A 13923-nucleotide genomic window follows, 5' to 3' on the forward strand; every position below is an offset into this window, starting at 1 on the left:
TAGCAAAGGGAATTGACGCAACTTAACTTCATTCATGCAGTGAACTGTTTGAAGTTTGAGAAATCTAATGGAACTACATCCCTTCACTGTGTTATTTGGTCCGTTTAGAGAATCGTTGGATAGCAAGGACTCGTCAAAAGGCTTTCAGCCTTAAGCCGACTCAATAATTTCAACCAGTATTTTTTGAAAAATCTGTCAATCCATCGGCAATACTCGTATCTTTCAAGAACAAACAGATAAAGTTGCTTTATAGTCAATGCAACTCATTCAAGTTTGTCTTAAACTATATTGAATTGTCACATTAGCATCTGCTGATTTAGGTGAATACATTTATAAGCTAAACTAAAAGTTTGTACAATGCTGATGATAGCTTTTGCTTTCTGTACACATGGTGATGTTTTCAAACAAAATAGTATTGGTAGGCGATGTGCTGATTGGGGAAGAAACAAAACTTTTAATTATATGCAAATGCAGTGAATTATGACCACCATATTACCATTACCAAGACTCTTTTCACAAAATAACCCTGGAAAGTTTCTCAAATTGACAGAAATTACGTACATTAACTATAGCCTGCATGGTCTGTGGCATGTCTGTTATTACACCATCTGTGATGATCAACAGTACAAAATAGCATGACCCATCTGTCTTTGAGGCTGCAAACCTGGTAACAAACATATCATAGAAATTCCATAACTATATGCTACATGTGAATAAGGTTTTCAAGTATCAGAGAAACCTTGCAGTTACCTGTGATATGGCAGCTTGTGTCTTACTCTGGCTGTTTTAAATGCCACATTCAATGTTATTTCAGTTTTTCTACAGTTATATCTATAGTATCAGGCACAATACCTTTAACAAATATTTATGAAGATCTATACATAGAGCTCTGATTTTGGCTACCCTTATTGGACCTCAGTCAAAGATGTCTAACAGCAGCATGTCAATATATGCAAACAGCAAACAGAGTAGAAATTATGACTATTATTTACTGAAATAGGTTATTTTGACATCTGTTTCATGTAAAACAAGAGGGTCATGATGACCCTGGATTGCTCACCTGAGTAATGTGAGCTACAATGTCAAGTGTAAGAGATCAGGTAAGAAATTCAAATGTAAGTAAGCATTGAAATCTTTTCAAATTTGTGTGAACATGTTTCAGATGCTAAAATATAAAGGGAAAGGCAATGCTGTTTTGATGTTAATTCTATGTGCTGGAATTCTTTAATCATTTAAAGAAGTGAAAGAATTTTCAAAATAGACTGAAAATGCTGAAGTTTGTGCATTTAAATATTAGATCAAAATGGCAGCCATTTTGTTTCCATGGCAACAAACACAAAATGGCGGATTTACTAAATTTCTAGACACATACATGTATTTGAACTGTGTAAAATATGTTCTCTACTTTTTTCCAGCTATAATGAAAGAAATTACCATGTTTTACATCTTACACTCCAGAAACATATAAAATTAATATATTTAAAAAGTTATTTGCTAAATAAAGAATTCAGTAGTGTGTAAGTGACATCATAAACACACAAAACGGCAGCCTCCATGATCAGCAATTTTCTTCAATTTCAAACTGCCATATCTTTTTCAATAGTGGTCCAATTTTAAAAATTCTTTCAGCGTTATGAAAGGCCTGAAAATGGCTTTCATAAGAAACTAACTTATTGGGAGGCTTTCCTTGTCCTTTAAGAAAGTAGGTCATATTTATGGTCACTGAAAGTCAGTTTTAAGATCAGTGTGCAAAACTGTGCATGCCTCTTTTCACCCCAAGGTAATAATTGGAATAATCTTGGTAAAGGACCACAGGGCAATGCTACATACTAAATATCAAAGGCCTAGGTCTTGTGGTTTCAGACAAGAAGATTTTTCCTATATAAATCTATGTAAAACTTGGGACCCCTGGGGCGGGGCCTCTTTTCATCCCAGGGGCATAATTTGAACAACCTTAGTAGAGGACCATTAGTCAATGTCACACGCCAATTATCAAGGCTCTAAGCTTTGCGGTTTTGGACAAGAAGATTTCTAAAGTTTTTCCTTTCAGTTGCCATGGCAACCAAAGTTCTGCAAGTATTTCAATTCTTTGGGCAATTTTGAAAGGGGGTCACCCAAGTATCATTCCTGTGAAATTTGGTGTAAATCTGCCTAGTGGTTTTGTAGAAAAAGTTTTTTTTTTAGAAATTGTTGACACACGACGCACAATGTACATCAAGTGGTCACAAAAGCTCACCTTAAGCCTTTGGCTCAGGTGAGCTGATAAAAAGCGCTTCCTATGGACTAATATACTATTTATAGTTAAAACTGTCTTTAATGAACTGACTGCAGAAACAACAGCTGTTTGTAAATCATATATGCCCCCCCCACCCATGACCGACTTGTTGTAGGCAACTGGGAATGTAATTTTGTACAGTTACCTTGACCTGACTAAAACAACAGGAGACATCTACTAACTACAGGCAACAATCCTATGATTTTGAAGGCCACAGGCCCAAAACAACAGGGGTCATATACTAACCCTAGGCAATCATCCAATGAAGATTGAACACCTTTAGCCCAAGTATTCTGTAGTTATTGATCAGAAACTAAATGGATTACTGACCGACAATGAGCAAAAAAATATACCAAATATCATGTAATATAAACCATAAACAAGATCTGTCAGAGGAGACAGTAAAAAATTTTTATCTTTCGGGCCTCAAGCAGTAGTCTTTACTATTGACAAACAAGCCATTCAGTAAGAGTACATGTATAATATTTATACTGTTCTTCCCAAGTACACGAACAATTTCCTTTTCTTTATGATTATAGTGGGCAGGTTTAGAGATACATACCTTGCAACATGATTTATACACGGTGCAAAGTTTGTTGGTCCATACAGTTGTACACTCCGGATAGCATTTTGATATGCACCAAGAATACCCTGCACTCCAGCACAGTAAGGATTCTGAGGGTTGAAATTCTGAAGGAAAATAAAAACTACTACAGTAATATTCTACAAGAGGGTCATGATGACCCTGGATCGCTCACCTGAGTAATATGAGCTACCTGTATCAATTGTCAAACTGATGCTAAAATATTAAAAAAGTGGCTCAGTAGGTCAAATTCATGGTCATTGAAAGTCAGTTTTATGATTGGTGTGCAAAACTGTACATGTCATCCAAATTTCAAGGCTGTATCTTAAAAAAAAAAAGTAGTCAGTAGGTCACATTCATGGTCACTGAAAGTCATTTTAAGATCAGTGTGAAAAACTGTACATGTCATCCGAATTTCAAGGCTTTATCTTAACAAGAGCTGTCCATAAGACAGCCAAGCTCGACTATTCGAAATATTGTCACAGAAGCAGGAAATTATTACCCAAAATGTTAAATATCAAAAGAGTTTTAAGTTCGAAACGGGACATAATTTGACCAAAATGCATATCAGAGTTATGGGACTTGATGCTATCAACTAGTTTAATAACCCCAAAGAAACATGTTAAGTTTCAATTCAATATCTGCATTAGTTTTGGAGATAGTAACTTGCATGTAAAACTTTAACCAGAATTTTCTAAGTCCAAAAGGGGGCATAATTTGCTCAAAATACATGTTAAGAGTTATGGAACTTGACCCAGTGAGGTTGGTAACTGACCTAGAAAAAAAATAAATAAGTTTCAAAGCTATATGCCTTTTGGTAATAGCTGTATGTACTTGCACGCAAAACTTTAACCAGGATTTTCTTAGTCCAAAAGGGGGCATAATTTGCCCAAAATACATGTCAGAGTTATGGGACTTGATTCCATCAACTAGTTTTATAACCCTGAAGACACATGTGAAGTTTCAATTTAATATCTGCATTAGTTTTGGAGATAGTAACTTGCATGTAAAACTTTAACCAGGATTTTCTAAGTCCAAAAGGGGGCATAATTTGCCCAAAATACATGTCAGAGTTATGGGACTTGACCCAGTGAGGTAGGTAACTGATCTAGAAAAAGAAAAAATAAGTTTCAAATCAATATGCCTTTTAGTAATAGCTGTATGTACTTGCACGCAAAACTTTAACCAGAATTTTCTAAGTCCAAAAGGGGGCATAATTTGGCCAAAATACATGTCAGAGTTATGGGACTTGACCCAGTGAGGTAGGTAATTGATCTAGAAAAAGAAAAAATAAGTTTCAAATCTATATGCCTTTTAGTAATAGCTGTATGTACTTGCACGCAAAACTTTAACCAGAATTTTCTAAGTCCAAAAGGGGGCATAATATGGCCAAAATACATGTCAGAGTTATGGGACTTGACCCAGTGAGGTAGGTAATTGATCTAGAAAAAGAAAAAATAAGTTTCAAATCTATATGCCTTTTAGTAATAGCTGTATGTACATGTACGCAAAACTTTAACCAAAATTTTCTAAGTACAAAAGGGGGCATAATTTGGCCAAAATGAAGGTCAGAGTTATGGGACTTGGTGCTATCAACTAGTTTTATAACCCCGAAGACACGTGTGAAGTTTCAATTCAATATCTGCATTAGTTTTGGAGATAGTAACTTACATGTAAAACTTTAACCAGAATTTTCTAAGTCCAAAAGGGGGCATAATTTGCTCTAAATACATGTTAGAGTTATGGAACTTGACCCAGTGCGGTTGGTAATTGACCCAGAAAAAGAATAAATAAGTTTCAAAGCTATATGCCTTTAAATGATAGCTGTATGTACTTGCATGCAAAAAGTTAACTAAGGTGTGATGCCGACGCCGACGCCACGGTGAGTAGAATAGCTAGACTATTCTTCGAATAGTTGAGCTAAAAAACAAGACAGTAGGTCACATTCATGGTCACTGAAAGTCAGTTTTAAGATCGGTGAGCAAAACTGTACATGTCATCCAAATTTCAAGGCTGTATCTTAAAAAATAATAAAGTAGGTCAGTAGGTCAAGGTCAAGTGACCCCTAATCACTTTGGATCATTAGGTTATTATAATTAAACAGTCTAGGAAATATGATCTGATAATTTTTAAGTATTTTTTTCCTATATAACTTATGATTTATACATATAACAAGTGAACCCCGGGTTGGGGCCTCATTTCACCCCTGGGGCATAATTCGAACAATCTTGTTAGAGATCAACTAGGCAATGATACATACCAAATATCAAAGGCCTAGACCTTGAACTTTCAGACAAGAAGATTTTTTTTTCCTTTATAAGTCTATGTAAAACTTAGGACCCCCTGCGTGGGGCCTGTTTTCACCTAAGGGGCATAATTTGAATAATCTTGGTAGAGGACCACTAGGCAATGCAACATACCAAATATCAAAAGCCTGGGCCTTCCAGTTTCAGGCAAGAAGATTTTTAAAGTTTTTCCTATACAAGTCTTTATAAACCATGTGACTCTGGCCTGGGCGGGCCATATTTGATCCTAGGGGGATATTTTGAACAATACTGGTAGAGGACCACTAGATGATGCTACATACAAAATATCAAAGCCCTAGGTCCTGTGATTTAAGACAAGAAGATTTTCAAAGTTTTTCCCTATATAAGTCTATATTAACCATGTGACCCATGGGGCGGGGCCATATTTGACCCTAGGGGGATAATTTGAACAAACTTGGTAGATGCTACATACCAAATATCTAAGCACCAGGCTCTGAGGTTTTGGACAAGAAGATTTTTAAAGTTTTTCCCTTAAAAGTCTATATAAACCATGTGACCCCGGGTCGGGCCATATTTAACCCTAGGGAGATAATTTGAACTATCTTAGTAGAGGACCACTAGATGATGTTACATACAAAATCTCAAAGCCCTAGCTACTGTGGTTTTGTACAAGAAGATTTTCAAGGTTTTTCCCTATATAAGTCTATATAAACCATGTGACCCCCGAGGCGGGGCCACATTTGACCCTAGGGGGGTAATTTGAACAATCTTGGTAGAGAACCACTAGATGATGCTACATTACAAGTATCAAAGCCCTAGGCCCTGTGGCTTTGGACAAGAAGTTTTTCCCTATATACATGTAAGTCTATGTAAACCATGTGACCCCCAGGGCGGGGCCAAATTTAATCCTAGGGGGTTAATTTGAACAATCTTAGTAGAGGACCACTAGATGATGTCAAATACAAAATATCAAAGCCCTAGGCCCTGTGGTTTTGGACAAGAAGATCTTCAAAGTTTTTCCCTATATAAATCTATGTAAACCACGTGACCCCCCAGGGCAGGGCCATATTTGATCCTAGGGGATAATTTGAACAAACTTGGTAGAGGACCATTTGATGATGCCACAAACCAAATATCAAAGCCCTAGCTACTGTGGTTTTGGACAAGAAGATTTTTAAAGTTTTTCCTTTCGGTTGCCATGGCAACCAGAGTTCTGTATGGAATTCATTTTTTTGAATAGTTTTTAATGAGGATCATGCAAGGAACATCCCTGTGAAGTTTCATCAAAATTGGAATGGTGGTTTAGGCTGGGAGGTGTTGAGGAACGACAGATGCCGGATGATGCACAAACATTGACCACAAAAGCTCACCCTTGAGCACTTCGTGCTCAGGTGAGCTAATAAGTAAATTTAAACAAGAGCACCGCCTTGCGGGTGCTGACGCTCATCTGATTTTTTTTGTGTAATAGAAATATTGTCCTACCCATGATTTTCTAAGTCTAAAAAGGGCCATCATTCTTGCAAAAAGCAGGATAGAGTTATGTTTCTTGATGTACAGTGTCCACTTATGATGGTGAAAAACTGTTGCAAGTTTTAAAGCAATAGCTTTGATAGTTTATGAGAAAAGTTGACTTAAACATAATACTCAACCAAGAAAATGATTTTCTAAGTCCAAAAGGGGCAATAATTATTGCAAAAAGCAGGATGGAGTTATGTTGCTTGCTTTACAGGGTCAGCTTATGATAGTGAACAAGTGTTGCAAGTTTCAAAGCAATAGCTTTGATAGTTTAAGAGAAAAAGTTGACCTAAACATAAAACTTAACCAAGAAATCTGATATTTTCTAAGTCCAAAAGGGGCCATAAATCTTGCAAAAAGCAGGATGGAGTTATGTTTCTTGCTGTACAGGGTCAACTTATGATGGTGAACAAGTGTTGCAAGTTTCAAAGCAATAGCTTTGATAGTTTAGGATAAAAGCTGACCTAAACATAAAACTGTACCAAGAAAACTGATTTTCTAAGTCCAAAAGGGGAAATAAATCTTGCAAAAAGCAAGATGGAGTTATGTTTCTTGATGTACAGGGTCTGCTTATGATGGTGAACAAGTATTCCAAGTTTCAAAGCAATAGCTTTGATAGTTTAGGAGAAAAGCTGACCTAAACATAAAACTTAACCAAGAAATCTGATATTTTCTAAGTACAAAAGGGGCCATAAATCTTGCAAAAAGCAAGATGGAGTTATGTTTCTTGCTATACAGGGTCAGCTTATGATGGTGAACAAGTATTCCAAGTTTCAAAGCAATAGCTTTGATAGTTTAGGAGAAAAGCTGACCTAAACATAAAACTTAACCAGGCAACGCCGACGCAGACGCCGACGCCGACAACCGCTCAAGTGATGACAATAACTCATCATTTTTTTTCAAAAAATCAGATGAGCTAAAAATGTAGCCACAGTTCACTGTTCTCAGACAAAAGATGTAAGCTGAAGTACATGACAAAATATTCTCTGAAGCCATTTAAACAAAAGAAACATTAACATATTCTTACCTAAAAAATAATTTTTAAAACAAAATTTGTTACACAGAACTTGTTTTAGTAACAATCACATTACTAGCCTGTACAGAAAAGTTACCATAAAAGTTCAGGACTAGCAAGTAAAAAATCTAGTAAACATACAAAGTAAAAGACAACTTAACATAGAGGTAAAAGACTAGTAAACATACAAGCAAGAATAGAAAACACAGGTAAACGACAAGTAAACATACAGGTAAAAGACTAGTAAACATACAAGTAAAAGACAAGTAAACATACAGGTAAAAGACTTGTAAACATATAGGTAAAAGACTAGTAAACATACAAGTAAAAGACAAGTAAACATACAGGTAAAAGACTTGTAAACATACAAGTAAAAGACAAGTAAACATATAGGTAAAAGACTAGTAAACATACAAGTAAAAGACAAGTAATCATACAGGTAAAAGACTTGTAAACATACAAGTAAAAAACAAGTAAACATATAGGTAAAAGACTAGTAAACATACAAGTAAAAGACAAGTAATCATACAGGTAAAATACTTGTAAACATACCATTAAAAGACAAGTATAGTAGATGCAACTTGACCCCGATGGTTGACCTTTGTATTATAATATATAATGAGGCACAACCTATGATTGAAAAGGAGTGACGCTTCATCTTTTTGCATTCATAAATTCAAAATTGACGTAGCTTTATCGTGATATAGATTTACTGCAGTTATGTATAAAACATGAGCTGTACGAGAAAATGGCAAAATAAATTTGTGTAAATATAAATTAGTGTATTGGAAAGTTTTAACTGATCAAAACTAAGTATATATACTTTGATACTGCACTGTATACCAACTTATTCCATAATCTGAACAATATACGGCTTCCCTAAGCACCCCTTATTTGCTACAATGAAATAATCTATATGAATAATCAGCCTAAGGTCAACCATCATGGTCAAGTTGCGACTACTATAAACATACAGGTAAAAGACAAGTAAACATACAGGTAAAAGCCTAGTAAACACACAATTAATAGACAAGTAAACACATAATTAAAAGACAAAGACACAATTAAAAGACAAGTAGCAAGAGCTGTCCGTAAGACAGCCAAGCTCGACTATTCGAAATATTGTCACAGAAGCAGGAAATTATTACCCAAAATGTTAAATATCAAAAGAGTTTTAAGTTCGAAAGGGGACATAATTTGACCAAAATGCATATCAGAGTTATGGGACTTGATGCTATCAACTAGTTTTATAACCCCAAAGAAACATGTTAAGTTTCAATTCAATATCTGCATTAGTTTTGGGATAGTAACTTGCATGTAAAACTTTAACCAGAATTTTCTAAGTCCAAAAGGGGGCATAATTTGCTCAAAATACATGTTAAGAGTTATGGAACTTGAAACAGAGAGGTTGGTTATTGACCTAGAAAAAGAATAAATAAGTTTCAAAGCTATATGCCTTTTGGTAATAGCTGTATGTACTTGCACGCAAAACTTTAACCAGGATTTCTAAGTCCAAAAGGGGGCATAATGGGACTTGATTCTATCAACTAGTTTCATAACCCCGAAGACACATGTGAAGTTTCAATTTAATATCTGTAGTAGTTTTGGAGATAGTAACTTGCATGTAAAACTTTAACCAGGATTTTCTAAGTCCAAAAGGGGGCATTATTTGCCCAAAATACATGTCAGAGTTATGGGACTTGACCCAGTGAGGTAGGTAATTGATCTAGAAAAAGAAAAAATAAGTTTCAAATCTATATGCCTTTTTGTAACAGCTGTATGTACTTGCACGCAAAACTTTAACCAGGATTTTCTAAGTCCAAAAGGGGGCATAATTTGGCCAAAATACATGCCAGAGTTATGGGACTTGACCCAGTGAGGTAGGTAATTGATCTAGAAAAAGAAAAATTAAGTTTCAAATCTATATACCTTTTAGTAATAGCTGTATGTACTTGCACGCAAAACTTTAACCAGAATTTTCTAAGTCCAAAAGGGGGCATAATTTGGCCAAAATAAAGGTCAGAGTTATGGGACTTGGTGCTATCAACTAGTTTTATAACCCCGAAGACACATGTGAAGTTTCAATTTAATATCTGCATTAGTTTTGGAGATAGTAACTTGCATGTAAAACTTTAACCAGAATTTTCTAAGTCCAAAAGGGGGCAGAATTTGGCCAAAATAAAGGTCAGAGTTATGGGATTTGGTGCTATCAACTAGTTTTATAACCCCGAAGACACATGTGAAGTTTCAATTTAATATCTGCATTAGTTTTGGAGATAGTAACTTGCATGTAAAACTTTAACCAGAATTTTCTAAGTCCAAAAGGGGGCATAATTTGCTCAAAATACATGTTAGAGTTATGGAACTTGACCCAGTGAGGTTGGTAATTGACCTAGAAAAAGAATAAATAAGTTTCAAAGCTATATGCCTTTACATGATAGCTTTATGTACTTGCATGCAAAAACTTAACCAAGGTGTGATGCCGACGCCGACACAGACGCCAGGGTGAGTAGAACAGTTAGACTGTTCTTCGAATAGTCGAGCTAAAAACACAATTAAAAGACAAGTAAACATACAGGTGAAAGCCTAGTAAACACACAATCAAAAGACAAGTAAACTTACAGGTAAAGACAAGTAAACATACAAGCAAAAAGAACTGCAGATCAGCTATAAACACTGGTTAAAAGGCTTAAAACTGCAGCAGAAACAAATGATTTTCTTTGCAAGCTTTTGCATATCATACTTACAACACGCAAACAATTTATACCGATTCATCTTAACCCTTACCCTGCTAAATTTCTATAATGATCTGGTCCATCTTTCAATTTGGACAGTACCATTAACTGTTAAAAAGGGTGCTTACCAAAAGATACTGACTGAATGGCGAACAGTGCAGACCATGATCAGCCTGCACATGTGTGCAGGCTGATCTTGGTCTGCACTGGTCGCAAAGGCAGAATCACTTGCCGCCAGCAACAATGATAAATGGCTTAACTATACAGTAAAGTTGTGATTTCCACAATTCATCTAAAGATTTCACAGTAAGAAGGCACTTAGCAGAAATATTCTGACTTTAAATGTTTCTGATGTATTTTATGGACTGTGCATTCCTTCAAAGCCGTTGACTTTTTCACATTCAATTTTGCTTAGATATTAAAATTTGGTTAAAACTACATAAATCCCCATGCAATTAAGTTTGGTAAGCAAAGCTGTGCAAAAATCAATAACAAATATATACATAATAAAGCTTACCAAAGAAAACTCATGCTGCACACTGTTATCAGGAAAACGAGCACCAAAACCAAGAGCCGGAAACAGTTTGTCACTGCAATCATAATTAATAGTCAACAGATGAAGGCAGAATTAGAACTACTGTCCTTGATATAAGGTGTCATTTTTTATAGCATATCAATGTGTATGCTCTTGATTTAAGATGCCGTATACATGCCCATCTATGCACTTCAATGCGGGCCCTACGGTCCGATCAGAGCGAAGAGGAATAAGTCAAGTAAGTCAAGATGCACTTCAATGTTTAAATGAACACTTCTATTTAAAGTCTACAATGAACTAGCAGTAACTTTTAATTGCATGTTAATTGTCAAATTTGGTAAAAATGTCATGCTCATAATAATATACACTGTCTCAAAATCTGATAACAACTAAATGAAATCCTCTTGGCAGTAAGATTTTTTGTTTTTTTGTTTTGTTAGGTTTAACGTCACACAGACGCAATTATATGTTATATGGCAACTGCTTGACAACAAGTTAGGCCTACAAATCATAAGACAATTTTTGCTTTTATTTACTGCTGATATACAAAAAGCTTAGGATATTTTTCATGCAGGATAGACTGCAAATATCATTCTAGTTTTTTCACAACAGGCAATAACACTATAAACAAACAAAAAACCACTTACCTGTCATAGTCTTGTATAATATCCCCTACAGCTTGTATAGCCATACAGTACTGGTTAGGTGTTCCATACGGATTGATGTAATGAAGGGAGGAAGGTGAACTGGGGTTTCCATTTGAAGCTGTGAAATCTATAGCTACTGTGAATGCCATCTCTGTTCTGAAATATTACAAATACTGAATAACTAATACTGGTTAAATTTTCTAGTCAGGCCTTAAATTATTATGACACAAAAGAGAAATGCATGTCTAAATATATGTTTGAACTTAAATCCAATGAGTTGTCATTTAGTATTTTGAATGAAACATTACAACAAGGCCAAAAAATTCCTTCTGTTTGGTTCTATGTCACTTCAGAAACTAAGGATAGAAACTAAATTGCAACTGACAGACACATTAGAAACTTGAAGGCATGTCAGAAACTATGGTTTAATGCCAACTCATAGACACATTACAAAATGGCAGGCACATCGGAAACTGGCAGACTGATCAGAAACTAAGGTTAACAGCAACTGGTAGACTCACTGGAAAATGGGAGACAGATCAGAAACTAAGATTAAATGGCAACTTGTGGACAAATCAGAAACTGGCAGATACATCAGAAACTAAGGTTTAACGGCAACTGGTAGACAATTAGAAACTTAGGCTAAATGGCAGCTTGTGGACACATTAAAAATGGCAGACATATTAGAAACTAAGGTTAAAAAGTTATGTCTAATTTTGAATTTTTTCATTCAGATACATACTGTGCACAATCAGTCAATTTTATCAGTGTGCCTGGACACAATAAACAAGTACTGACATGTTCTCCAAATGTAGCTGACAACTTCTGCTGACTTCATAAACCAGTGTTGACCTGTTCTCCTAAAGAAGCTGATAATTTCCCGAACTCCATAAATTAATACTGACCAGTTCTCTCAAAGAAGCTGACAATTTCCCGGACTCAATAAATTAATACTGACCAGTTCTCCTAAAGAAGCTGACAATTTCCAGGACTCTATAAATTAATACTGACCAGTTCTCCTAAAGAAGCTGACAACTTCACAATACTCAATATACCAGTGCTGAGAACTGACCTGTTCTCCTAAAGAAGCTGACAACTTCTCAGAACTCAATAAACCATTACTGACCTGTTTTCCTAAAAAAGCTAACAACTTCTCAGAAATCAATATACCAGTACTGACCTGTTTTCCTAAAGAAGCTGACAACTTCACAGAGCTCAATATACCAGTACTGAGAACTGACCTGTTCTCCTAAAGAAGCTGACAACTTCACAGAGCTCAATATACCAGTACTGAGAACTGACCTGTTCTCCTAAAGAAGCTGACAACTTCTCAGAAATCAATATACCAGTACTGACCTGTTCTCCTAAAGAAGCTGATTACTTCAAAGAGCTCAATATACCAGTACTGAGAACTGACCTGTTTTCCTAAAGTAGCTAACAACTTCACAGAACTCAATATACCAGAACTGAGAACTGACCTGTTCTCCTAAAGAAGCTGACAACTTCTCAGAACTCAATATACCATTACTGGCTTTTTTCCCTAAAGAAGCTAACAACTTCTCAGAACTCAATATACCAGTACTGACCGGTTTTCCTAAAGAAGTTGACAACTTCACAGAGCTCAACATACAAGTATTAACCTGTTTTCCTAAAGAAGCTGACAACTTCACTGAACTCAATATACCAGTATTGACCTGTTTTCCTAAAGAAGCTGACAACTTCACAGAACTCAATATACCAGTATTGACCTGTTTTCCTAAAGAAGCTGACAACTTCACTGAATTCTATATACCAGTATTGACCTGTTTTCCTAAAGAAGCTAACAACTTCACAGAACTCAATATACCAGTATTGACCTGTTTTCCTAAAGAAGCTGACAACTTCTCAGAACTCAATATACCAGTACTGACCTGTTTTCCTAAAGAAGCTGACAACTTCACAGAACTCAATATACCAGTATTAACCTGTTTTCCTAAAGATGATAACCTCACTGAACTCAATATACCAGTACTGACCTGTTTTCCTAAAGAAGCTGACAACTTCTCAGAACTCAATATACCAGTACTGACCTGTTTTCCTAAAGAAGCTGACAACTTCACAGAACTCAATATACCAGTATTAACCTGTTTTCCTAAAGAAGCTGACAACTTCACTGAACTCAATATACCGGTATTAACCTGTTTTCCTAAAGAAGCTGACAACTTCACTGAAATCAATATACCAGTATTAACCTGTTTTCCTAAAGAAGCTGACAACTTCACAGAGCTCAATATACCAGTATTAACCTGTTTTCCTAAAGAAGCTGACAACTTCACAGAACTCAATATACCAGTATTGACCTGTTTTCCTAA

At 35.7% G+C, this 13923-nt stretch overlaps 1 protein-coding gene across 3 annotated transcripts in view; it reads right to left on the reverse strand.

Annotated features, from left to right (window-relative positions):
* Positions 1–13923, reverse strand: part of LOC123530501 (copine-8-like) — a 49915-nt gene that overhangs the window by 11501 nt on the left and 24491 nt on the right. For all 3 annotated transcript variants that reach the window (XM_053521247.1, XM_053521248.1, XM_053521249.1), the window contains exons 14-17: positions 11573–11728; positions 10908–10980; positions 2838–2965; positions 562–664 (exon numbers count right to left, since the gene is read on the reverse strand). In XM_053521247.1, coding sequence (XP_053377222.1) covers positions 562–664; positions 2838–2965; positions 10908–10980; positions 11573–11728 — 460 coding nt within the window. The remainder of the gene's footprint in view (positions 1–561; positions 665–2837; positions 2966–10907; positions 10981–11572; positions 11729–13923) is intronic.

This window comes from Mercenaria mercenaria, chromosome 13 (genome assembly GCF_021730395.1).
Source record: "Mercenaria mercenaria strain notata chromosome 13, MADL_Memer_1, whole genome shotgun sequence".
Taxonomy (NCBI): domain Eukaryota; kingdom Metazoa; phylum Mollusca; class Bivalvia; order Venerida; family Veneridae; genus Mercenaria; species Mercenaria mercenaria.